Source organism: Neomonachus schauinslandi, chromosome 4 (genome assembly GCF_002201575.2).
Source record: "Neomonachus schauinslandi chromosome 4, ASM220157v2, whole genome shotgun sequence".
Lineage (NCBI taxonomy): Eukaryota > Metazoa > Chordata > Mammalia > Carnivora > Phocidae > Neomonachus > Neomonachus schauinslandi.
Genome location: NC_058406.1, coordinates 101,935,569 through 101,959,142, shown reverse-complemented (window position 1 = coordinate 101,959,142; position 23,574 = coordinate 101,935,569). Strand labels below are relative to the sequence as shown.

The 23,574-nt window shown below is 45.4% G+C and overlaps 5 protein-coding genes across 7 annotated transcripts; 3 read left to right on the top strand and 2 right to left on the bottom strand.

The window, feature by feature from the left end:
• BOLA1 (bolA family member 1) lies at window positions 1-2,255 on the bottom strand. 2 transcript variants are annotated; one of them, XM_021688065.1, is made up of 2 exons: window positions 1,975-2,255; window positions 1-1,833 (listed from the first exon to the last, which is right to left on the bottom strand). In XM_021688065.1, the coding sequence occupies exon 2, from the start codon at window positions 1,828-1,830 to the stop codon at window positions 1,417-1,419; it is 414 nt and encodes a 137-aa protein (XP_021543740.1). In that variant the 5' UTR covers window positions 1,831-1,833; window positions 1,975-2,255; the 3' UTR covers window positions 1-1,416. The 2 variants fall into 2 exon arrangements, with proteins under 2 accessions (XP_021543740.1, XP_021543739.1); XM_021688064.2 differs by having other exon boundaries at window positions 2,169-2,255.
• Window positions 2,256-12,738: 10,483 nt separating this feature from the next.
• On the top strand, window positions 12,739-13,415 carry LOC123324562 (histone H2A type 2-B). The gene has a single exon (XM_044914135.1). It carries the CDS (start codon window positions 12,739-12,741, stop codon window positions 13,129-13,131), a length of 393 nt encoding a protein of 130 aa, XP_044770070.1. The 3' UTR covers window positions 13,132-13,415.
• On the bottom strand, window positions 12,988-13,693 carry LOC123324563 (histone H2A type 2-C). The gene has a single exon (XM_044914136.1). It carries the CDS (start codon window positions 13,676-13,678, stop codon window positions 13,289-13,291), a length of 390 nt encoding a protein of 129 aa, XP_044770071.1. The 5' UTR covers window positions 13,679-13,693; the 3' UTR covers window positions 12,988-13,288.
• Window positions 13,694-13,974: 281 nt separating this feature from the next.
• Window positions 13,975-16,254, top strand: LOC123324586 (histone H2B type 2-E). Its single transcript, XM_044914613.1, has one exon. The coding sequence runs from the start codon at window positions 14,005-14,007 to the stop codon at window positions 14,383-14,385; it is 381 nt and encodes a 126-aa protein (XP_044770548.1). The 5' UTR covers window positions 13,975-14,004; the 3' UTR covers window positions 14,386-16,254.
• Window positions 16,255-22,515: 6,261 nt separating this feature from the next.
• Window positions 22,516-23,091, top strand: LOC110578548 (39S ribosomal protein L11, mitochondrial-like). Of its 2 annotated transcripts, XM_021688067.1 has the most exons (2): window positions 22,516-22,560; window positions 22,636-23,091. In XM_021688067.1, the coding sequence occupies exons 1-2, from the start codon at window positions 22,516-22,518 to the stop codon at window positions 23,089-23,091; spliced, it is 501 nt and encodes a 166-aa protein (XP_021543742.1). The 2 variants fall into 2 exon arrangements, with proteins under 2 accessions (XP_021543742.1, XP_021543741.1); XM_021688066.1 differs by having other exon boundaries at window positions 22,516-23,091.
• Window positions 23,092-23,574: the final 483 nt, after the last annotated feature.

Genomic DNA, 23,574 nt, shown 5'->3' with positions numbered 1-23,574 from the left:
ACCTGAGCCGAAGGCAGACGCTTAACGACTGAGCCACCCAAGCGCCCCTTGGGAGTGTTTCTTGAGAACAGAGCCAGCTTTCCTCCAAATCCTCTTGTGTGTCTTTTAAAGATATGGATTCCAGATTCCATTCTTGTGGAATCAGAATTTTTCTTTGGAAGAGGGGGCACCCAGAATCCACATTTGAAATAAGCTCCCATGGGAATTCTTATCTGTGAGGAAATCTGGAAACTGCTGCCTGGGGATTACGTGGGACTCCCCCTCATTCACATTTCTGTTCTAATCAAGCCATTTTCTGACTTTTCATCATAGCTCTCAAAACTCCTTCCTTTCCATTCCTACAGCTGGCCTTGAAGTCAGGGTCCCACCTTCCCTCTTGATCTCTGTGCCTCCAATCTCCTATGTCAACTCACTAACACATCACTGCCAGATCACTCTGCCCCCAAATGCTCTTAGGTATGCCCTTCCTCAAAACTCAGGGACTTCCTACTGTCCAACCAGATGTAGTCTAAACTGTAGCTCAAAATGATCAAGATATATGTTTATCTATTTCTTTAGTATCTAGAGTCTATTGCCACATTAAGGTCATCAACGTTGCGTATCTAGACATCACTTGAGCTCCCTTCAGAAATAGGACTTTAGAAGGCTCGTAAGAAAATGGGCTATATAAAGTTTTCTCCTTCTTCTATACTCATTTTCCATGTTACCATCTTTTCACTGCCTTACTGTGTTTTGGTTTCTATTTGTTTTGTTAAGGATTTTTCTGAGAAACAAAGGCAAATCCTTTTGGAAATGGACAGGCTAATAGAAAGCCAAATATTCCCCCAGTATGAAATCCAAATGTATTTGTAACTCCTGCCTTGTCCAATCAGTCATTGTCTAGTCCAGCTTCTATGCCTTTGCTGAGCTCTTCCCCCTACCGGTAACATCTTTCCTCTCCTTTCTGGTTTAAGTCTTGCTTTCCTGTCAAGATCCAATTAGGTCACTCTCCCCAGTGAAGCCCTTCATGACTACCCTAGGCTACAGGTATCTTTCTTCTCCCAAGAACATCTGTAGCACTGATTCAACAGGCCATTAATAACACAAAGCAGTGTATCTCCTATGATAATTTATCTTTTAATGTACAGGATTATTTCCAACTCATCAGGTCTGGTGGTTCCTTAGTCACAATTTAACACGAAATGCCTGGGCAGCTTTTCCTAAATAGTAAAGGGCAAGGGCAGTGGTGAGTGATTCTACTCTTTCCTCGGGTAAGCTTGGATCTGAAATGAGTTGCCATCTCCAGAGAATATGTATGTGCTGGCTGAATGGGACCCAAGGGTCCTTATCCCTTACAAATACCAGACTGTATTGAAGGGAGGAAAGCCCGTAGTTTATTCCAAACCATGAGAATCCTGGTCTTCCCTCTCTTGGGGCTCAGGGGGTTCCCCGAGTTTTCTTGCTCCCACCCAGGCAAGGGGGGCTCATGTCCACTTGAGGGTTTTCCTTCCACTGGGCGGGGGTCCGCGCCTGTATGGCCAGCGCGTGGACCGGCCCAGCCAGCTCCTCAGACAGGGCAGCGTGGACCAGCCGGTGCCGTTGTAAGGGGCTCAGTCCCTCAAAGCGAGAGCTCACCACCGCCACGCGGAAATGCGTCTCGCTGCCCGGTGGGACTGCATGGCCGCCGCTCTCGTTGCGCAGCTCCAGCACCTCGGGGTTGAGGGCCTGCTCCAACTTCGTGCGAATGGCGGCCTCCACGGGACCGATGGTCCCCAATCCCGCGCTGCTCCGGGACAGACACACGCGACCGGCCATGGAGAACAGGCGCCCGACCAGCTGCCCACTCAGCATCGGCTACCGCAGAGACAAGGCCCGAGCAGTGAGGGTCAGGGCCTCCCACCCAGTGAGCGCCCCGCCTCACCAGCCGCCCAGCCCCAGCCGCCCACATCCACACTCCGCTCCTGCAGGCCGCCCGCCTCGACTCCAGACACCAACCCTCTCCTCTGCGTGACGTGGGGGAACTGGGCCTCCAGCCGAGGGCAGCGGAGGGCCGACGAGGGACTGGAAAAGGCCCGCGAGAGGCACATTTAGCAGGGAGTGAGCCGGAGGTTGCAAAGGCAGGGTATGTACAACTCCGGGTTTGTGGTTGAGCCAGTGTCCCCTCTAATCCCAGGCTGGGCCCTTTCTACCTTCCGCTCAGCCTTCGCTACCGCAGCTGGGGCTCAGGGACCCGACTCCCGAAGGTCTCGGACAAACGCGGTCGTCGCGTCCTGAGGCACGCTGGGAAATGGAGTCCTGGCTGCGCGATGGTAGAACGGGCAGGCGCCACGTGATGCCCCGAGGGCTCACGGGAACTGTAGTCTTTTTTTTTTTGGCGACTGGTGCTTTCAGGTCATGAAGCAGAGAGATGCAAAAAATCCAGGAATTCCCGCTCAATTGGGACTGCTGTTATTTGACACATTTTATTGTCATCTAGCTGAACTCCTTTATTTTACATACCAAGAAAATGGAAGATCATTCCATTTACTGCACACATAATTACTGTGCGCAGACCAGTCCTGGAGACTGGGAAATAAAGCAGGCCGGGTCCTCGAGAAGTTTGCAGAACACTGAAGATGAACAAGTAAGCAGGCAATTACAATACCGTGTGCTAAGTGCGACGATGGGACGGAGAATAAGATGCCAAGGAGTCATGTCACCCAGACCTGGGGGCGCAGAGAAACTTCGGAGAGGAGATTTTAGGGGAATGGTTTCGAAGAGACAGCTCGAAAGCCCCTGGCTCAGTCCCTCATAGTCAGGCTGTGGTAGTTGCACACGCAAAGGCCAGGAGAGGGAACTTAGGAGGAGTGGGTTACTTGGGGTGTAGTTGGAGCCGCGGCGGGAGAGAGGATGGTGACCGGGAGTGAGTGAGTAGGTAAGCCTGCTTGGGAGGAGGCAAGGGCCAGACCATACTGGCTGGGCCTTGTGGGCCTTGTTAGGTGGCTTTGTCTTTATCCTGGTAGCAGTGGGAAGCTAGTGAAGGTTTTAAGCAGGGTTGTAACAGGATGAGCATTTTTCTAAGATGATATGTAAGTTTTCGATTTGTATTTTATTTTGTATCTTTAATATTTTATCGATTATTTCTCCATATATTCCCCAGTATTTTCAACTTCTAATTTTGAAAAATGTGAAACCTGCAGAAAAACTGAATCCAAAGCAACATCTACCTTTCACTATTTTTACATTTATGTATATTACATACTTATACATATATATTCAAGTACTTTGTATATACCTATATACTTTAAAAATATACTTATATACTTTTTTTTGGTCAAAGCATTTGAAAATAAGTTGCAGATAGCAGACATTCCACCATCAAGTACTCCAACATGTATCTCCTAAGAGCAAGGATATTCTCCTATATAACCACAATATCTTTATCTCACTCAAGAAATTGAACATAATGACATATTTTTCCCTAGCCTTTAAAAAATTTTTAAAATTGGGTGCCTGGGTGGCTCAGATGGTTAAGCATCTGCCTTCGGCTCAGGTCATGATCCCAGAGTCCTGGGATCGAGTCCCGCATTGGGCTCCTTGCTCAGCGGGGAGCCTGCCTCTCCCTCTGCCTCTCTCTCTCTCTGTCTCTTACGAATAAATAAATAAAATCTTAAAAAAAAAAAAAAAAGAAAACACTTAAAAAAAATTTTTTTTTAAACTTTCAGAAAAGTTGCAAGATTAGTAAACTGAGCACCCTATTTGCCCTTCATCTAGATTCACTGACAACATTTTACCAGACTGGCTTTGTCTCTCTTTGACATTTTATGTATATAATAACAATAATAAAATAATTGTTATTTTTGCTGAGTCATTTGGGAGTTAGTTGCAAAAATCTTTACATTGTACCGCTATTGACTTCAACATATATCTTCTGAAAACAAGGACATTTTCTTATAACCACAATACCATTACCACACCCAAGACATTAAACATTCATATAATATTATTATCTCATATACAATTGATATTCAAATTTCCCCAGTTGTCTCATTAGTGTCCTTTATAGCTTTTTATTTTTGGAAAGCCAGTCAAGGACCATGCATTGCATTAAGCTGTCTTTAAATTTGTATTTTGCAAAGATGGCTGGCTGCAGTGTGAATTGTCGGAGAGGTATGAGTGAAAGCAGGGAGGCCAGATGGGAGGTTACTTGTACCAGGCTCCGTGAGAGATGATGATGACTTGGACCCAGGTGGTGGCAGTGGAGGTGAAGGTGGAGAGAAATGGTGGCTACAAGATACGTATTAGGAGGGTAAAATCCACAGGATGTGGTGATAGGTTAGTTATGGGTGGGGAAGTGTCAAGGATGACTTAACAGGTTTGTACATCTGGATGGATGGCATTTGTTCTGTAAGATATGGAATACTGGAAGAAGACCCAGTTTGAAGGGTGGTGAAGGGGAAGATTAGGTGCCCAATTCAGTTTGGGCCTTGAGTCTGAAGTGTCTTTACGGTATCTTAGAAGAGATATCGAGTTGGATATATGGTTCTATGTGCATGTGTATTTTATTACTAACTTTTTCTTCTGAAATACTTTCAGAGTTATAGAAATCCTAAAAATGGTACAAAGAATTCCTATATGTCCCTGTAAGATAATAGAAATATATATTGGTCTCTGGCCCAGGTTCCTGGCATAGAACTCCTAAAAACCTTGTAAGATCCTAAGTTATAAGAACACTGGAAGCATCTCTTGTTCTAATATTGGTCTTTGACCCCAGTTGCTGACACAGTGCTCCTGCAACCCTTGCAATTTCATGGGTGATAGGAGTGTCTTTTGTTCTAATAAGGCAAGTCTAGGGGGGGCTCCTGCATGAGGGCTGGTCACCAGAAAGACCAAGCCATGATTAGAAGCTTGGAATTTCCAGTCCTGCCCCCATTCTCTTGAGAAGGGTGAGGGGCTGAAAATGAAGTTAATGATCCATCATGCCTATGTGATGAAGTTTCCGTAAGATCCCAAGTATGGAGTTTGGGGAGCTTCTGGGTTGGCAAGCATGTGGAGGTACTGGGGGAGTGGCATGCTGGAGAGCCCCCTCCCACATACCTCGCCCTTGCTCTTCCATCTGGGTGTTCATCTGTATCCTTTGTCATATCCTTTTATAATAAACTGGTAAACGTTTAAGTAAAATGTTTCCTTGAGGTCTGTGAGCTGCTCTAGCAAATTAATAGAACCCAAAGGAGGGGGTCATTGGAACCCTAATTTATAGTCAGTTGGTCAGGAGCACTGGTGACAGACAACCTGGGCTCACAGCTGGTGTCTGAAGTTTATGTGGGGGGGGGGGGCGGGGGGGGCAGTGTTGTGGGACTGAGCCCTGTGACCTGTGGGATGTGATGCTATCTCTGGGTAGATGGTGTCAGAACTGAATTAAATTGTAGGCCACCCAGCTGGTGTTGCAGAAAATTGTTTGGTGTGGGGAAAAACCACACATTTGGAAGTGAAGTGTTTTATGTGACTAGTAAAGGAGACTCACAGGGAAGAAACCCACAGGAGACAGACTGAACTGAGGTATTCCCCGACACAGGTGAAAAATTGAGTTTTTCCAGTACGTAAGCCCTCATCCTGATACGCAGATTATCCAAACGTTAACATTTCATCATGTTTGCTTTATTTCTATGTATCTACACATAATTTTTTTCTGACCCTCTGAGAATAAGTTTCAGAGATAAAGCCCTATTTACCTCTAAGCAGCTGCAGTGGTTAATTTGATTGGGCTATTGGGTGCCCAGATATTTGGTCAAACATTATTCTGGGTTTTTTTTGTAAGAGTGTTTTGGGATGAGATTAACATTTAAATCGGCAAAGTAGATTGCCCTTCTTGATGTGGGTGGGCCTCATCAGTCAGTCAAAGGCCTGAATAGAACAAAAAGGCTGGTCCTCCTTGAAAAAGAGAGTTCTTTCCTGCCTGGGTGCCTTTGACCTGGGACATTGGCCTTTTCCTGCCTTTGGACTCAAACTGAAACACCGACTCTTCCTGGGTCCCCACCCGCTGGACCTCAGACTGGAACGGTAGCATTGGTTCTCTTTGTTTGCAGGTCTTCATCAGCTTTCCCGGGTTTCCAGCTTGCTGACTCACCTGGCAGATCTTGGGACTTGTCAGCCTCGACAATCATGTGAGCCAATTCCTTGTAATAGATCGTTCTCTCTCTCCCCATATATATCCTATGGGTCTTTCTCTGGAGAACTCCTTTTTTTTTTTAAGTCGGGGAGAGAGGGAGAGAGAATCTTAAGCAGGCTCCATGCCCAGTGCAGAGCCTGTTGAGGGACTCAATCTCACAACCCTGAGATCATGACCTGAGCTGAAATCAAGAGTCAGACACTTAACCAATTGAGCCACCCAGGCAACCGACCCTCTCTGAAGAACTCTTATATTTATTAATGTGTATTTAGTTTCAAAAAAAAAAAAAAAGACATTTCTCACATAACCACAATTGTCAAACTCTGGAAATTGACACTGATACAGTACTATTATCTAATGTACAGTTCTTACTCAAAATTTGTTAATTTCCCCACTAGCATCTCTTTTGTATAAAATGAAAAAAAAATGTTCTGGTTCAGGATCCAATCCAGGATCACATGTGGTATTCAGTTGTTATGTCTCTTTGGTCTCTTTTTCTTTTTTTTAAGATTTTAGTTATTTATCTGAGAGAGAGAAAGAGAGAATGAAAGAGAATGGGAGGGGGGAGCGATAGAAGGAGAAGGAGAAGCAGACTCCCCACTGAGCAGTGAGCCCAGTGTGGGACTCGATCCCAGGATCCTGAGATCATGACCTGAGCCAAAGGCAGGTGCTTAACAACGGAGCCACCCAGGTGCCTTCTTTGGTCTCTGTTAATCAGAAATAGTTCCTTAGTCTTTGTCTCTTATGACTCTGACATTATTGGAGAGTACAGACCATTTATTTTGTGATGTCCCTCAATTTGGGTTTTTCTAGTATTTCTCTATGATTCAGACTTAGGGTACGCATTTTTGGCAGGAATACTGCAGAAGTGATATTGAGTCCTTTTCAGCGAACCATACTAGTGGGCATATAACTTGATATGTCTCATTGCTGGTGATAATTCTGATCATTTAGTAAAGTGCTATCTTTCAGGTTTCACCATTGTAAAATTATTCTTTTTCCATTTGTAATTGTGGGTGATACTTTGAATCTATGTATTATCCTGTTTCTCATTAAGTTTTTGTCTACTAATTTTAGCATCTGAGAAGTGTATTTGAAGCAGGGGTTATTGAAGATGGAATGAGATTATCTTGGATAGGTGGGTGGGAAAGTGGGTAAGGGTGGTGGAATCACATCGGGAGAGGGTGTATGATGAGAAAGAATCCAATTTTCCAGAAGAATGTATTAGAGGAACAGGAAGAGTAGAAAAGCTGTTGGCAGTAATCTGGTGAAAGATAATCTGAGTGAAGGCAGGAGATGGGCTAGAGAGCAGTCAATTGACCAGAATGCTGCTAAAGAGATGGAATCCATAGGACTTGTTTTTGGTCAGGGCTTTGCAGCTTGCTAATCCAGTGACTGATGGGGAATGATGGGAGGCTGTGGCTGAAGAAGGCCTTGCTAGGGAGGTGGTTTAAACAGAGATTTGAATGACTAGGGAGAAATAACCATGTGGAGAGATCTGGGCAGAGGGAATGTATTCATTATGTTCTTTTTAAAAATTATTATTGTTTTTTTTCTTAGAGCATGAAAGTGGGGCGGAGGGGCACAAGGAGAGAATCTTAAGCAGGCTCCACACCTAGCACGAGCCTGACTTGGGGCTCGATCTCAGAACCCTGAGATTATGACCTGAGCAGAAATCAAGAGTCGGACGCTTAACCGACTGAGCCACCTCCGCCCCTATATTCATGATGTTCTAAATGTGTTATGTCAAGGTCAGTGTTGACATACCTGGATGTTCAATTAAATGTATTGGATAGATATGTGAACTAATGTATGAAGAGAGGGCTGATGACATTATTATTTCTGTTGCAAAAATGAACAAAATCTTTGTAAATTGCAAACTCCATAAGGCAAGCTTAATGTCTTTGTTTCTAATATAAACATAGTCATAAAGATACCTACTATGTAGTGAAGGTTTGTCATGGCCAGATTGAGGCTTTTAGAGGCTTTAAACACCAAGAGATTATGGTGGCCACCTCATGTGTAATTAAAATCAAACAAAAAACAAACACTAATCTGTGACATGAGGATTGGGATGTCCAACAAAATACTCATTTTCCCTACATGATGACTACTTCAATATTTGTTCTTGGAAAACTTAATTTGTGCTTATTGATGTATAATTTACACATAAGGAATTTATAAATCTTAAGTGTACAGTTTAATTCTACATATGAATACATCCACATCAAGATACAGAAAATTTCCAGCACCTTGAAGGCTCCAGGGAGGTCAACACCACCCTGCCCCAGGTAACCATTATTCTAACTTCTATCACCATAGATTAGTTTTGCCCATTTTTAAACTTCATATAAAAAGAATCACGTAGCATGAATTCATTTGTGTTTGCATTCTTTCACTCAGCATTGTCTGTGAGATTCATCCATGTGCGTGGCAGCAATTTGCTCATTTCATTGTGTGGTATGGCAGGATATGAATATACCACATTCTGGTACATGCTTTTTATTGCATGCAGACATTCACTTCTGTTTGCTGTATATCCAGGAGTGGAATTGCTAGGTGATCTGATAAACCTAATGTTTATTTTTGAAATGACAAATTGGTTCAAAGAGTTTTGGAATGCCCCTATTATGTTGGTGCTAGGTACTATTCTAAATGTTTTACATTTATGAACTGTTTTAAATTTTTACAACAACCCCATGAAGTAGCCACTGTTATAACTTTTGCTTTACTAGTGAGGAAGCAGACACCCTTAGAAGTTAGGTAATTTGCCCATGGTCACAGATCTGGTAAACAATGCAGAGTCAGGCTGTGGAATTTGGGCTCTTAACCATTAAGCATTTCAGCCTCCTAATACAGCTTTGGGCCCTCTCAGGTTCCGGGCTCCATGCTAGGTTCTTTACGTTTATTCTCATTTATTCTAACAACTCTATTACGGTTGGCTATATTATTTTTGTTTAATTGACGAGCTTTTAGTATATCTTCTATCACTCTGGCTGTCACCGTCTACTGTTTGTAGTCGGCATTTGGAGAGTGGTTGTTGAGTAAAGAGAAAGATTATTGAAAAGAAGACACTAATTCCCTAAGAGTGTAATGCCATTTATTCAAGTCAAAAACATTTAATTACCCTATTAAGAGCCAGGTAGAAGGAATTAAGGACTCAGATTCAAAAAGACACGTCTCTCCCTTGAGGTGGTCAGAGAAAGGAAGTGAGAGCCAAGTGAAAGCGCAGTACAGAGTAAGTGCTACCTGCAGGATCTGAACAGAGAAGTGGGTACACTGAGGCTGTGTGTGTGTGAGAAGGGAAGACCTCATGAAGGAGCTGGTGATATCTGGGCTGAAACTGGAAGGATGAGGAGGATTCTGCCAGGTCAAGAGGAGGATGAAGCATTCTAGCCAAAGGCCACTGTATGTGCAATGGCAGGTAACTGTGGAAAGGCCTTGCTTGAATGGTATGCAGCAAGGGGTGGGGGGTGGGGGGAAGAGAGAGGTGGGGGGAAGAGAGAAGACTATGGTTAGAATGGTGGAATGCGGCGAGAAGGCAAAATAAATGTTTGGTTAACTAGATTGCCTGGGAAGGGACTCAGTTGCCTTGGTTTAAAAATCCCAGTTGCGGGGTGCCTGGGTGCCTTCAGCTCAGGTCATGATCTCAGGGTCCTGGGATCGAGCCCCACGTTGGGCTCCCAGCTCGCAGGGAACCTGCTTCTCCCTCTCCTGTTTGTTCTCTCTCTATCTCTCAAATAAATAAATAAAATCTTAAAAAAAAAGAAGAAAATGTTAAAAAAAATTAAAAATCCCAGTTGCCTTTTTGTTAAAGGAAGTAAGACCCAGCCTGTTTGTGATGGTGTACTACTTTTACGGATGGCCTGCTCTATTTCATATTTTAATAGCTCTGGTAAGAATACTGGGAAAAGAGCTCCAGGGAGCAATAGATAGTAATTGAGCCTGGTATAATTTGTAGGATATTGGCCTATTCTAGACTTATCTAATAAGCTTTTACAACTGGATGGAATCTAAAACACTAAATCTAATTTTCTCTCATTCTCTTCCTCTCTTTAATAGAGGAAGAAAGGGAGGCTGTGTAAGTTAATAAAAATATGAAATAGAGCAGGCCATCCGTAAAAGTAGTACACCATCACAAACAGGCTGGGTCTTACTTCCTTTAACAAAAAGGCAACTGGGATTTTTTTTCACTCAACATCTAGTGAGTGAAGCAGGGTGAATGCAGTGAAGAGCACAATTTTTGAGTCAGGCAGACCTGAGTTCTAATCATGTCTTAGTAAATAGCTGTGTCACCTTCAGCAAGTGCTTTAGCTTCTCTGAGCCTCACTTTCCTTATCTGTGATACAAACAATCACATCTACATCATATAATCTCTTTGCCCTTCACCTTTCCTAATAGCACAGGGTCACTGTGATAGAAGTAAAAAAGAGATCAGAGATCAAAGAGAGGGGGAGGTCAGCTGCCCCCTCAAGCAGGAACTCTCAAGGTGCCAGAGTTGTGGTGGGGTCCCCAATGTCTGGGTTCAGACCCTGTAGGTCTGAAAAGTTGACGCTATCAGAACTTCCAGTGTACTGGCTTACTGGGGAGAGACTCACACTAACAAAACACACAAGAAACTTATGAATAGTCTAGAATGCAAGTTCATTACCCTCTAGTGATATATCTTCTCATAACTGGCTCATCCCTTCTCAGTCTCATATTTTGATCTTGAAGTAGAATAATTGGAAAGAGGTTGAGCCCAGAATCTGAGCTAAGAGAGTTAGACAGTCTTCAGAACTGTTTCACCCAGATTGTGAGAAAAGGCTGATGTTTTCACAACCAAGGACCCTTCTATAATAGCCCAAACCTTTGTGTCTAGCAGACATATAATATACATTCTTAGTGCTGGAGAAACAACACATTCCAACTGTAATTGCCCTGTTTAGGCTCGATGTGGACCACATCTTTCTATTAACACAGGCATCTTCTGCAGTGATATAGCTGATAGGGTTAGAATCACCTTCAGGTACATTCTGCTATTGAAAAAACACTCCCATAGCCTTTGATTGAACTTGGGTGTTTCACAAATCTATACCAGCATGCTTACCAGGGATAATGTCTACAGATAGCTGATTTTAACTTCCAGAGTTTAGATTTCCTCTATTTTCTAGTTTCAGCAACCTATATCCCCTTTGCCTGGTAGGTAGCAGGTACTTGATAAAGGTCAGTTCAATAAAGGTGAGGATGAAAGAGAGATCAGAAATGGGCTCAAGGAATAGGATTTAAGTCTACTCTTTTCTCTATAGTATTCTACTTCCTGTCCTTATGGGATACTCAGGAGAGGGTGCAAATGGTGTGAGGGGTGTAGAACACTCCAGGTTGGGAAGCTGAGGAGAAAGGAACAAAATTTTCAGGAAAGATTTCTCCAGAAGACAATTGGAGGATGAAGGAAAACAAGTCTGCAGGGCTGTTGCTGAAGTCTAAGAGAGCGATGAGGAGGCAGACAGGAGCACGGAGAAAAGGCTGAAGAGACGTTAGGGAAGTGACCGGATTTGCTGTTGAGATGCAGGTTAAGTGTAGATTCCGGCTTAGGTTGTAATTGAGGGAAAGAGAGCAAACAGAGGCGACTGGAGGTCTTTTAGATAAGTTCGCGTTTGGATAGGTCGAATTGTTGGGATAAATGGGTTGAAGTACCCAGTAAGCAGTTTGGTGTCAGGGTCTGAGCTTCCGGAGCGAATCTGGATGTCTATAATTGAAAGCATGGAAGTGGGAAGACTCCTCGGGAAGAGTGAAGGATGGAGGGGGGTGTTGGGTAGGAGGCAGAGACCAGACAGACACGGGAACGCAGGGACGAGTAGAGGAAAAGGAGCAGGAGGAGGAAAGTCGGAGGACATTTTGAAAGCCAAGGGAGCAAGTTTCAAGGCGGTATCGGATGCCTCCTGGAGGTCGAGAGAAGGAAGACAAATCTAAACCGGTCCTTGGTTACAGTGGATTCCGAAGAGCGTAGGGGGGGGGGGGGGGGGGGGGGGGGGGGCGAAGCCACACCGAAGGCCACGACTAAATTGCAGAGAAAGCGGGCGGCCTTACTAACATTCTTTTGGAAGTCTGGCTGTGAAGAGACCGAAAAGGCGGGACTTGGAGGGTAACTTAAGGCTTAAGGGGATAATCGACTTCAGAATCGGTACCCTTGAGTGGGAGCAACTCTGCTTCTTCTGGAGGCCCTCTGCAGGCCTTTTGGGTCCTTCTTAGGATTTCCCTTCTAGCTCTGAACTGGAAAAAAAAAAGACCCCCCCCCCCGCCCTTCTCTAAGCTGGAAACAAAATATGCCATTCAGTAAAAGGCGAAACAAAACAGCGTTTGGTCCGAAAGCCTTCTTTCTTTAAAAATCCTGGCATGCAAATAAGGGGCTTTAATGTGGCTCCCAGCGATTGGTAGGTACTTACGAAATCCGTCATTTCCTCGTAGTGCAGGATGCAAACGAAGAAGCTGCTTTCTGCTTTCCTATTGGCTGTCTGGTTGGGCTACTTCCCTTCACCCCTCCCGGTAGCTCTTATAAATTACACCAAATTGGTTCTCCTTTTCACTTCCTTCTCCTTGAATAAGAAGCTGTAACTGCGTTTTTGGCCGTAATGTCTGGTCGCGGGAAGCAGGGAGGCAAGGCCCGCGCCAAGGCCAAGTCGCGCTCGTCCCGCGCCGGCCTGCAGTTCCCGGTGGGCCGAGTGCACCGCCTGCTGCGCAAGGGCAACTACGCCGAGCGGGTGGGGGCCGGCGCGCCGGTGTACATGGCCGCGGTGCTGGAGTACCTGACGGCGGAAATCCTGGAGCTGGCGGGGAACGCGGCCCGAGACAACAAGAAGACGCGCATCATCCCCCGCCATTTGCAGCTAGCCGTGAGAAACGACGAAGAGCTCAACAAGTTACTTGGGGGGGTCACCATTGCCCAGGGCGGCGTCTTGCCCAATATCCAGGCGGTCTTGTTGCCCAAGAAAACGGAGAGTCACAAGCCTGGCAAAAACAAGTAATTAGGAAGGTCGAGACCATCCCCACTAACCCCAAAGGCTCTTTTAAGAGCCACCAAAATGTCAATGGAGGGGCTGATAACGAAATAGCGCATTAGCTCTTTTTTTGAAAACTTGGGTGGCTCTAAAAAGAGCCTTTGGTCTTTGGCTTATCAGTGTTTTATTTACTTTTGGCTTTGTGGCTTTCAGTTTTCTTTGGTAAGAGAACGGCCTGGATGTTGGGCAAAACGCCGCCCTGGGCGATGGTGACTTTGCCCAACAGCTTGTTCAGCTCCTCGTCGTTGCGGATGGCCAGCTGGAGGTGGCGGGGGATGATGCGCGTCTTCTTGTTGTCTCGGGCCGCGTTCCCCGCCAGCTCCAGGATTTCCGCCGTCAGGTACTCCAGCACCGCGGCCATGTACACCGGCGCGCCGGCCCCCACCCGCTCGGCGTAGTTGCCCTTGCGCAGCAGGCGGTGCACTCGGCCCACCGGGAACTGCAGGCCGGCGCGGGACGAGCGCGACTTGGCCTTGGCGCGGGCCTTGCCTCCCTGCTTCCCGCGACCAGACATGATTGAAGGTGAGGCTAAAACACCTAAGCTCAAAACCTCACAACAAAACAGGATTGAAAGATCAGCGATTGAAAAGCTTTTATAAGCTTTGCTAGGGGTGGGGTCAGGAACGAGTTTTTCATTGGTCCTAAATTGGCTCCAGAACTGGCCAATGAGGCCAAGAGTAGGTGTTGTTACGTAGTGATTACTGATAACGCAAGGTCCCTACAAGGCCCAATGGGAACGAAGGGCTTTTGGAGCCCTAATTTGCATACGGTGGTTATAAAAGGATCAGGCCCGCCCATTCTCGCACTTCTTTTCTTTGCTAACCAGTGAGGTGTTCTACAATGCCTGAACCGGCAAAGTCAGCTCCCGCGCCCAAGAAGGGCTCGAAAAAGGCTGTCACCAAAGCCCAGAAGAAGGACGGCAAGAAGCGCAAGCGCAGCCGCAAGGAGAGCTACTCCATCTACGTGTACAAGGTGCTCAAGCAGGTGCACCCCGACACCGGCATCTCGTCCAAGGCCATGGGCATCATGAACTCCTTCGTCAACGACATCTTCGAGCGCATCGCCGGCGAGGCCTCCCGCCTGGCGCATTACAACAAGCGCTCGACCATCACGTCCCGGGAGATCCAGACGGCCGTGCGCCTGCTGCTGCCCGGCGAGCTGGCCAAGCACGCTGTGTCCGAGGGCACCAAGGCGGTCACCAAGTACACCAGCTCCAAGTGAGTCCCTGCCGGGACACGGCGCTCGCATGAGTCGCCGGCCGCTTGACTCCAAAGGCTCTTTTCAGAGCCACCCACCTAATCACCAGAAAAGAGCTTTGTTCACTTATTCTCCCCTCACTTGATCTCACAAAGTAAGTTACTCTACTTGTGAAAGATCATGGAAGATGGCACACGTAGCTTTTTAAGCCTTTCGTACTTGAGATTTCTGGCGCGTGACTGGCTCTGCTTTTTAATCTAGGGCGCGTCTTGACTCCTTAACTGTGCTGCTTAGTTTTCCTACAAGTCCTTTCCGAATTAGGTTATTGAAAATCCGCTTCTCCCCTTCCGTCCCCAGACTATTGTGTCCTGGTGACGTTGTTGGGTGTATGTTTCATCGGTGTTCTAAAACGAAATGAGTGATTTCGGTCATCCTCACTTAAGAAAGGACCCCGGGACAACTAAACCCGGGTCCCAGGAACATTGCGTCAGAGCCCTGAAGAATTCTCCCGAGCGTTTGGCGAGCGTTTGGCAGCTGCCGGGGTGCCCAGTCACCACTTCTGCCCTGCGGTGTGGCCTCCTGTGGATACCAGCGGTCTGGGCACTGAGGGCGGGGCCTGCGCTGCCGGGTCCTAGCCTTTCCCTGATTGGACGACATGAATATTCAAAATCACGCGCCCGCTCGGGAATTCGTAGGTTCTGGTTTCCGCCGCTCCCTTTGGGGCTTTCAAATCCCTATTATTTCTCGGTTTGTGGATCGTTTTTGCATTTAATTCTCTCTTCTTGGAACGCCCCGGCCTTGGGTCACTGCAAGGCGCTGATCATTTAGGGCTGGGCTCAAAAGTCACCTCTCCGAGACCTTCCCAAGTCCCACTCAGGAATTTGCGTCTCTCGTTCCTGCCTATCACCTGGTCTCATTGTTTTCTCTTCCTCCTAGCAGCTGTCAGAAGTTGGTTCGTTTATTTTCGTATTTATGGTCTGCCTCCTCAAGCCCTTAACAGACTTTGCTGGTCTGATTTTCTGCTAAATACAGTCAGCGCCAGTCTGCCTGGCACATAGTGGACACTTCAATACTTAACTGAATTAAAATTGGTCGAATTAATTTTCCCACGCTATCCCTTTCTTAATCGCTTCCTGGATGGATGCGTGCCGTTCATTTCCATTAGTTACACGTGAAGACATGAAAACGGAAATGTTTTTGGAGCTCTTTGGCCAAGTCAGTCTGGGGTCACTTCAGGGTAGTAGCTCTGAGGAGGCCCGGGTTAAGATTCTTTTTGTGCACCAAAAAGGAGGTGGTGGTGGTGGTTGGTTTTCCCTTTATGCTTCTTGTAGTGTAACCTCTTTTGGATTTTCTTTAAATTCAGAGCATTGGTCACTGGAAAGATCCTCTTCCCATCTCCTTTTCTGACACCCACCATCTCCATCCTGATCCTCTGTTCCCCATGGAGATGAGCTTTTAATTTACACTCACCTTCTCGCTTATCAGGAGGCCTTGAAAAGATAGACCCTGTAAGACAGGCAAGGTTAAATAACCCCCTTTACAACCCAGAGGTTGAGAAAAGCAAAGGGATTGGTTCACTGGTCATGCAGCTAACATTGTCCACCTTTGTATCCTCAAATGCGCAGACAATTGCATTTTAGTTTTATTTTATGTAATTACAAAATGTTCACTCTTTCTGTCTAAGCCTTGATTTTGCTGATGAAGACACTGATGGGTTTGATCAGTTGTTCAATTCTGCTTTTGGCTAAGGGGTCCTGGAGTTGATCCTAAGGGTTTCATGAATCCAAATGGACTCCAGACATTATTATAAACTGAATTAATCTTATGTTTCCTACATGTGTTTTCAAATGTGTGTAGATGCTATTGTTATTAATAAAATTACCCGTTAATTTAAAAGCTTGGCTGGATTCTTTTTATCTGCCATATATTTTCTCATTAAATGAAGTTAGAGGGCGCCTGGGTGGCTCAGTTGGTTAAGCGACTGCCTTCGGCTCAGGTCACGATCCTGGAGTCCCGGGATCGAGTCCCGCATCGGGCTCCCTGCTCGGCAGGGATTCTGCTTCTCCCTCTGACCCTCCTCCCTCTCATGTGCTCTCTCTCTCTCATTCTCTCTCTCAAATAAATAAATAAAATCTTTAAAAAAAAATGAAGTTAGATAAAACCACTGCTGGGTCTGTGGAAAAGCTGGTTGCCTCTGATTTGGAGAATGAATATTTAAAAGCCATTGGCCAAACTTACTTCTACCCAAGAGGTGCACTGGGGCTGAAGTAGCTTGTCATGGGGACACTGTTAATGCCTAGTCACTTAAAAAGACATGACCATAAATAAGAAGCATTATCAACAAGATAGAAGAAATGAAGTCCTTAAAAAAGTTTAACACCTATAGACTTAGTATGGACCAGACAATGGTCTAGGCCCTTTACACATATTGACTCATTTAATCCTCACAAGAACCTCATGAAATAGTCACCATTATTATCTCCCATTTTATAGATGAGGAAACTGAGGCACAGAGAGGCTTCTTCTCAGAGACTCCAGAGAATAAACTCTTAGATCAGGGTCAATCTCTGAAAATCTGGACCCCTCCTTGGAGTTTGGGGGGAAACTGTCTAGGCTTTAGAATTAAAATTAAAAGGAATATCATCTGCTTTATTCTCTTTAGGGTGAACCCTGTATATAAATCTATGGTGGTGACGATGGTGGTGGCTGAAATCCTTTGGGATGGGATTGGGGGGGTTCTGGTTCTCCAAGCCATTCCTCAACTTGCTTACCAGTTGGAATCCCTTCACTAATATGAGAGAGTCTTGGTTACTGGTTTCAGGCTCCGTCTGGGCACGGTGTTTACTAGGAAGGAAGTTACAGAGTGGGGAAGGGGGAAGAGATGAATTTGGAATTTTAACTCTGGAGGGGAGCTAATTAGTGATGGTGAATTTAATCCTCCTAAAGAACTTCTTTGATCACTTCCTCCTGCTCAAACATCTGTATACATTTGCTTATGTTGGGGTTAATAACAGTAATTGTTATAATAATAATTGCTTCTACTTAGTGAGCACTTACCTGTTTACAGGGCCCTCTGCTGAGTGTTTTACCTGCATCGCCTCATCTCTTCTTCACAGCCACCATGGAAGTAGGTTCCCATACTATGATCCTTATTTTATAGATGGAGGAAACAGTCTTAGAGAAGTTAACTTGTCCAGGATCATTGAGGAAGTAAGTGATGGAACTGCAATCCAATGTACACTTTTAAAAAGCTTGATATTCAGGGGCACCTGGGTGGCTCCATCGGTTAAGCGTCTGACTCTTGATTTCTGCTCAGGTCATGATGTCAGGGTTTGTGAGATCGAGCCCAGGACGCCCAGCGCAGAGCCTGCTTAAGATTCTCTGTCTGTCTCCCTTTCCCTCTGCCCCTCTCCACCGGCCCCTAAAAAAAAAACAAAAACAAGTTTGATATTCAAAGCTCTCCAACATCTGCCTCTCCCTCCTTCTATAGGTCTATTTCCTACTGCTCCCTTATGGGGTTATAGGGTTAGGTGGGTTTTCTGCTCTACGCAAAAGGTCTGCTCACCTCCCACTAAGCCCATCTGCTCGGGTCTGGACTGGGACTGCCACTTCCTTCTGGCTTGGCCAGAGCTTTCTTTCTTTCTTTCTTTCTTTTTTTTTTTAAGATTATTTATTTATTTGAGAGAGAGAGAGCATGGGGGGGGGAGGGTCAGAGGGAGAAGCAGACTCCCTGCCGAGCAGGGAGCCCGATGCGGGGCTCGATGCAGGGCTCCAGGATCATGATCTGAGCTGAAGGCAGTCGCTTAACCAACTGAGCCACCCAGGTGCCCCAGAGCTTTCTTTCAAGCCAAAGCCATATCTTATAGCTCAAATGACACTTCTGCCTTCATTTCTCTACCATACCCACCCGTACTTTTTTAAAAAACAGCTTTATTGTGTTATAACTGGCATACAATAAACTGCACGTTTAAAGTATAATTTGCTAAGTTTTGACATACATACATACCAATGAAAACATCACTGTACTCAAAATAATGAACATATCCATCAACCCACCCCAGAGTTTCCTAGTGCCACTTCATAATTCTTCTCTCTGCCCCCTTCACCAATGTCCTCCTTTGCCCCCATCCCTGCCCTCAGGCAACCGCTGGTTTGCTTTATGACATTAGAGATAGTTTGCATTTTCTAAAGTTTTATGTAAATGGAGTCGTACAGTGTATTGTTTGTGTTTGGCTTCTTTCACTCAAATCCCTTTTTTTAAAAAAAGAGTATTTATTTCAGAGACACAGAGGGAGAGCATGAGCAGGGAAAGGGGCAGAGGGAGAAGCAGGCTCTCTGCTGAGCAGGGAGCCCGATGTGGGACTCGATCCCAGGACCCTGGCATCATGACCTAAGCTGAAGGCAGCCGCTTAACTGACTGAGCCACCCCGGCGCCCCCCATTCACTTGTTGATGGATAGTTGTTTCCAGTCCTTCCACTTTTTAATTTAATTAATTTAATTAAATTTAATTTAATTAATTTCTGATTTTGTGTCATGATAGTTCCACAGATGAACATGATAAACTTTTTGCCCTCAGTTGGGAAGGAACTCAGATGGGACACGAGACCTATACACAGATACCTATTCTATTCAAGTGGGACAAAGTGTTAGGGTTACACCTCCCCTCTCCTAGGCTCACACCTCTCGAATCCCTTCCATGTTCTGCTGCTAGAGTGACCTTCCAAGCACAGATCTGACCACATCACCCACCTGCTCATAAATCTCCAGTGGCCTGCCTCACTGCCTCAGTTTGGCCTTCAAAAGAAATAATACAAAAAATGTAAAACTTAATCAGCAATATTCATACCATATTTGGCTCCGCAGTGTGGTCTGTGGGAGCCCTGCTAACATAGCTCACAATATGGCTAATCAGAAATTCTGGCACAGAGAGTAAGCGTGAGGGCCAGTTCTGTTTAGGTCTCAGTTAAGTGATCCTTAACTGGGAGACTATCCCTGTGCCTGGGGAGACTAGGTTTAATCATTCACATGGGTGATGGAAAATCTGTATCTACTACTTTTGTAAATGTTTTAAGTATCTATTTGATATTATTAAGTTCTATAAGAAAGGCTCTCTAGGACCATTCCTCTTCTCTGACCCCTAAGGTACCATTACTTCATTTTTTCATTCAATAATTTGAGTATCTGTTAGATATCAGGCAATCTGCTGGGCAGTGAAGATACAAGGTTCAACAGAACGGAGTGGCTTCTGACTTCCTGGACTTTTAGTAGCTAGGAGGGAAGTCAGATACTAAAGCAGTGACCATAATAAAGTGTGACAAGTGTTAAGATGGGCTAAGTGCCGACACAGAGAGCGCAATGGAGGGAGGCCTAACTTGACATTGGTGTGGGTGAGGAAGGCCTCTGGGAGGAAGGGACGTTAGGATGAGAACTGAGGTGGATGGGAAGGGAGAGTGGTCCAGGCAGGGGGTGGAACAGGCAAAGGCCTGGAGGAAAGCAAAAGACAGCAGGCCCAGAGAGGTAGAAGGACCTGCAAGAAGTCTAGCCTGGGTGGTGTTTAGAGGGCAAGGAGGAAAGTGCAGTAACATGAGGTGACACTGGCAGGCAGAGCCAGACCTTGCCAGATTAGACCAGACCGATGGAAACAGACTTCAGAGAACCCTATTAGCTTCTAGGCTAACGTGACTATGGAGACAGAAAGGAGCCGAATGGCATCATTGAAAACAGAAAAGTCAGTCTCAGAGGCCACAGGGTCTAGGTCCATTCAAGCACCTTTTGGGGCCGATGGCACCTTGATCCTCAAATGAGTATGCGATCACTGCAACAGGGCTTCCCTGAGCATTGAAATGGCTGCATCAGGCCTTCCAGGTTGATAACCAGCCACCACGGTGCTCGGTGGGGACCATGAGATTCCGAGAGGACTGTGAGATTCATAATTGGTCAAATGTAAAGGTTTGCTAATGCCCAGTGCTGGTTAGGGCTAGGGAAATGGGGTAGTCTTATACACTGAGATGCTCAACAGACTGAGCCACCCAGGCATGCCTGTATTTTTAATTCTTGATAATTGAGAAATTCAAACATATACACAGAGGCAAGGTACCTGTTATCCAACTTCATCAATTATCAAACTTAAGACTGTCCATCCTGTATCATTTTGAAGCAGATCCCAGATACCATAGTGTTTCATCCACAAATATTGCTTTATGTATCTCTAAAAGATAAGGACCACAATAGCAAGTCACATCGAAAATAATTAACAATATTTCCTTAATTCATCAAATATCTAGTTGGTGTTAAAATTAACCTACATGTCACAGGTTTAAAAAATGCTTTGTTCTAATCTGAATCCAAATAAGTTCTATACATAATGGTTGGTTGACATGTCTTTCAACTCTAATATGTTTGCCATTCATCTCTTTTTTTCTTGTAGCTTCTTTGTTGAAGAGACTGGGTTGTTTTTCCTGTGGAGTTTTCCAATTGGGATTTTGCTGACGGCTTTCCTGTGGTGTAGTTTATCATGATTGCCTGTCCCTCTACATTTCCTGTAGAAATAGATGGAGTAAAGGGAACAGAAGCTTGATTAGATTTAGGTTCACTTTTTCACTCCCTGGCAAGACTGCTACATAAGTGGTGCTATTTATTTATTTATTTTTTCTTTCTATCAGGAGACACACAGTGTCTGACTGCTTCCCTTTCTGTGATAACATCTGTTGATGCTTAATGCTTAGATCCTGTAATTCATTAGGAGCTGCAAAATGATATTCTAACACTCCTTAATTTATTAGCTAGAATGATTCAATAAAGAGAAAGCAGTATTATTTTTAATATTAAACACTTAGAAACTACTTAAATATTTTAGCAGGTGAGAAGAAAGTGATAGGGAGGGTCCCTTTTTGATGTAAATAAAAGGGGTGCATGTGTATTGGTGTGTATGCATGCGTACGTGAAGGAAACATTTTTCTGGAATTTCACATAATAAAACTAATAAGAGTGGCTACCGATAAGGAGAAGAGTTTGGTTAGGCCAGAAGGAGGCTTTTACTTTTACTTTTTTTTTTTTAAGATTTTATTTATTTATTTGAGAGAGAATGAGAGAGAGAGAACATGAGAGGGGGGAGGGTCAGAGGGAGAAGCAGACTCCCCGCCGAGCAGGGAGCCCGATGCGGGACTCGATCCCCGGACTCCAGGATCATGACCTGAGCCAAAGGCAATCACTTAACCAACTGAGCCACCCAGGTGCCCCCTTACTTTTTCTTTATGTCTTTCAATATCATTTGAATTTTTGATCAATGTATGCTTGCAGTAATTGTTAGCAGAGGTTATTTGGGCAGTGGAGTTATTGGCCTCAAAGAAAAAAAAAAGCCCCAGTGCTGTGAGAATATTTTTGGTGAAAATAATATGTTTCAAATACCTATCCTTTTTTTAAAAAAAGATTTTATTTATTTGTTTATTTGTGTGTGAGAGAGCATAAGCAGGGGGAGGGGCAGGCAGAAGGAGAAGCAGACTCCCCGCTGAGCAAGGAGCCCGATGTGGGATTCGATGTGGGACTCGGTCCCAGAACTCTGGGATCATGACCTGAGTCGAAGACAGACGCTTAACTGACTGAGCCACCCAGGCGTCCCTCAAATACCTATCCTACTGCTTGGCACCTAGAAGACCCTCAGTTCATTTTAGTTAATTCTGAAAAACAGTTTAAAAAATCTTCAACAAGATAACCAGAACTCAATCTAGACAGCAGCAACGGACCCCAGACACCCCTGGGGTTTATGTGTGGACCTCTGGTGCAGGGAATGGGACTCCGCAGTCCCAATCTTATGAAAAATACAATCATTTAAAAAATGGTGAACAGCGGGGTGCCTGGGTGGCTCAGTTGGTTAAGCGTCTGCCTTTGGCTCAGGTCATGATCCTGGAGTCCTGGGGTTGAGCCCCACATCGGGCTCCTTGCTCAGCGGGTAGTCTGCTTCTCTCTCTCCTTCTGCCCATCCCCCTGCTTGTGCATACTTGCTGTCTCTGTCGAATAAATAAATAAAATCTTAAAAAAAAAGAAAGCAATATGCCTTTAAAAAAATTGTGAACATCACCTTTAAAAGAGTTATGCTCTGGGTCGCTCTTGCTGTCTGTTGCCTTGAGGTGAACTAAGGCCAGGAACCCTGCGTCATGTCGAAGCTGAATCGGGCCACTTGGGCCCTCAGGAAGCCTGAGGCTGGCGGCGTAATCCGGACCATCGTGTGGGCAGGCCAGGCCATCCAGGCCCCCACTAGTTCCATCCTGGGTCAGAGAGGTGTTTCCATCAACCAGTTCTGCAGGGAGTTCAACGAGAAGACAAAGGACATCAAAGAAGGCATTCCTTTGCCCACCAAGATTTCTGTGAAGCCTGACAGGACATTTGAAATCAAAATTGGACAACCCACTGTTTCCTACTTCCTGAAAGCAGCTGCTGGGATTGAGAAGGGGGCCCGGCAGACAGGGAAGGAAGTGGCAGGCCTGGTGACCTTGAAGCATGTGTATGAGATCACCCGAGTTAAAGCCCAGGATGAGGCCTTCGTCCTGCAGGATGCGCCCCTGTCCTTTGTGGTTCGCTCCATCATTGGCTCTGCCTGTTCCCTGGGCATTCGTGTGGTGAAGGACCTCAGTTCAGAAGAGCTGGCAGCTTTCCAGAAGGAACGAGCCGCATTCCTGGCTGCCCAGAAAGAGGCAGATTTGGTAGTGCAGGCAGAAGCTGCCAAGAAGTGACCCCTGTCCCCCACACTCCAGGATTTTGAAACTGGAATGGAGGCCAGTTGGAAAAGCTGTACCAAAGGGGCAGAAGGGAGGCAACACCAAGCTGATTATTATTTCCCTGACTTTAAATTATATATTTTTACATGTATGACAGTCTCAAGAGATCAAGCTTAAATAAACAACCTTTTGTCACACTCCCCCCCCGCAAAAAAGAGTTATGCTCTGAAGTGATTTTCCTGACTAGTCAACCTCACTGATGAGGTCTCGGTGAGAGATTTGGTCCTCAGTCAGACCAGGAGAGCCAGTCAGGCTCTTCAAGGAGGACTCGGTCACGGACGGGTGTGAAATTAGAAGAGTATGAAGAGCTGGTCCTGGACAGTTGGTGCGGGTTACTGGGCAAGTCAAGAGCAATATTTGGGGAAGGTGATTCTGACCTTCTTATCTTTATTCTGACTGAGACATGCAGGATAAATTGATGCTCCTAAATTTTACTCA

Bases quoted from the DNA above. Each gene is read 5' to 3' on its own strand.
- LOC123324562 (XM_044914135.1), top strand. From the start codon at position 12,739: ATGTCTGGTCGCGGGAAGCAGGGAGGCAAGGCCCGCGCCAAGGCCAAG.
- LOC123324586 (XM_044914613.1), top strand. From the start codon at position 14,005: ATGCCTGAACCGGCAAAGTCAGCTCCCGCGCCCAAGAAGGGCTCGAAA.
- BOLA1 (XM_021688065.1), bottom strand. From the start codon at position 1,830: ATGCTGAGTGGGCAGCTGGTCGGGCGCCTGTTCTCCATGGCCGGTCGC.
- LOC110578548 (XM_021688066.1), top strand. From the start codon at position 22,516: ATGTCGAAGCTGAATCGGGCCACTTGGGCCCTCAGGAAGCCTGAGGCT.
- LOC123324563 (XM_044914136.1), bottom strand. From the start codon at position 13,678: ATGTCTGGTCGCGGGAAGCAGGGAGGCAAGGCCCGCGCCAAGGCCAAG.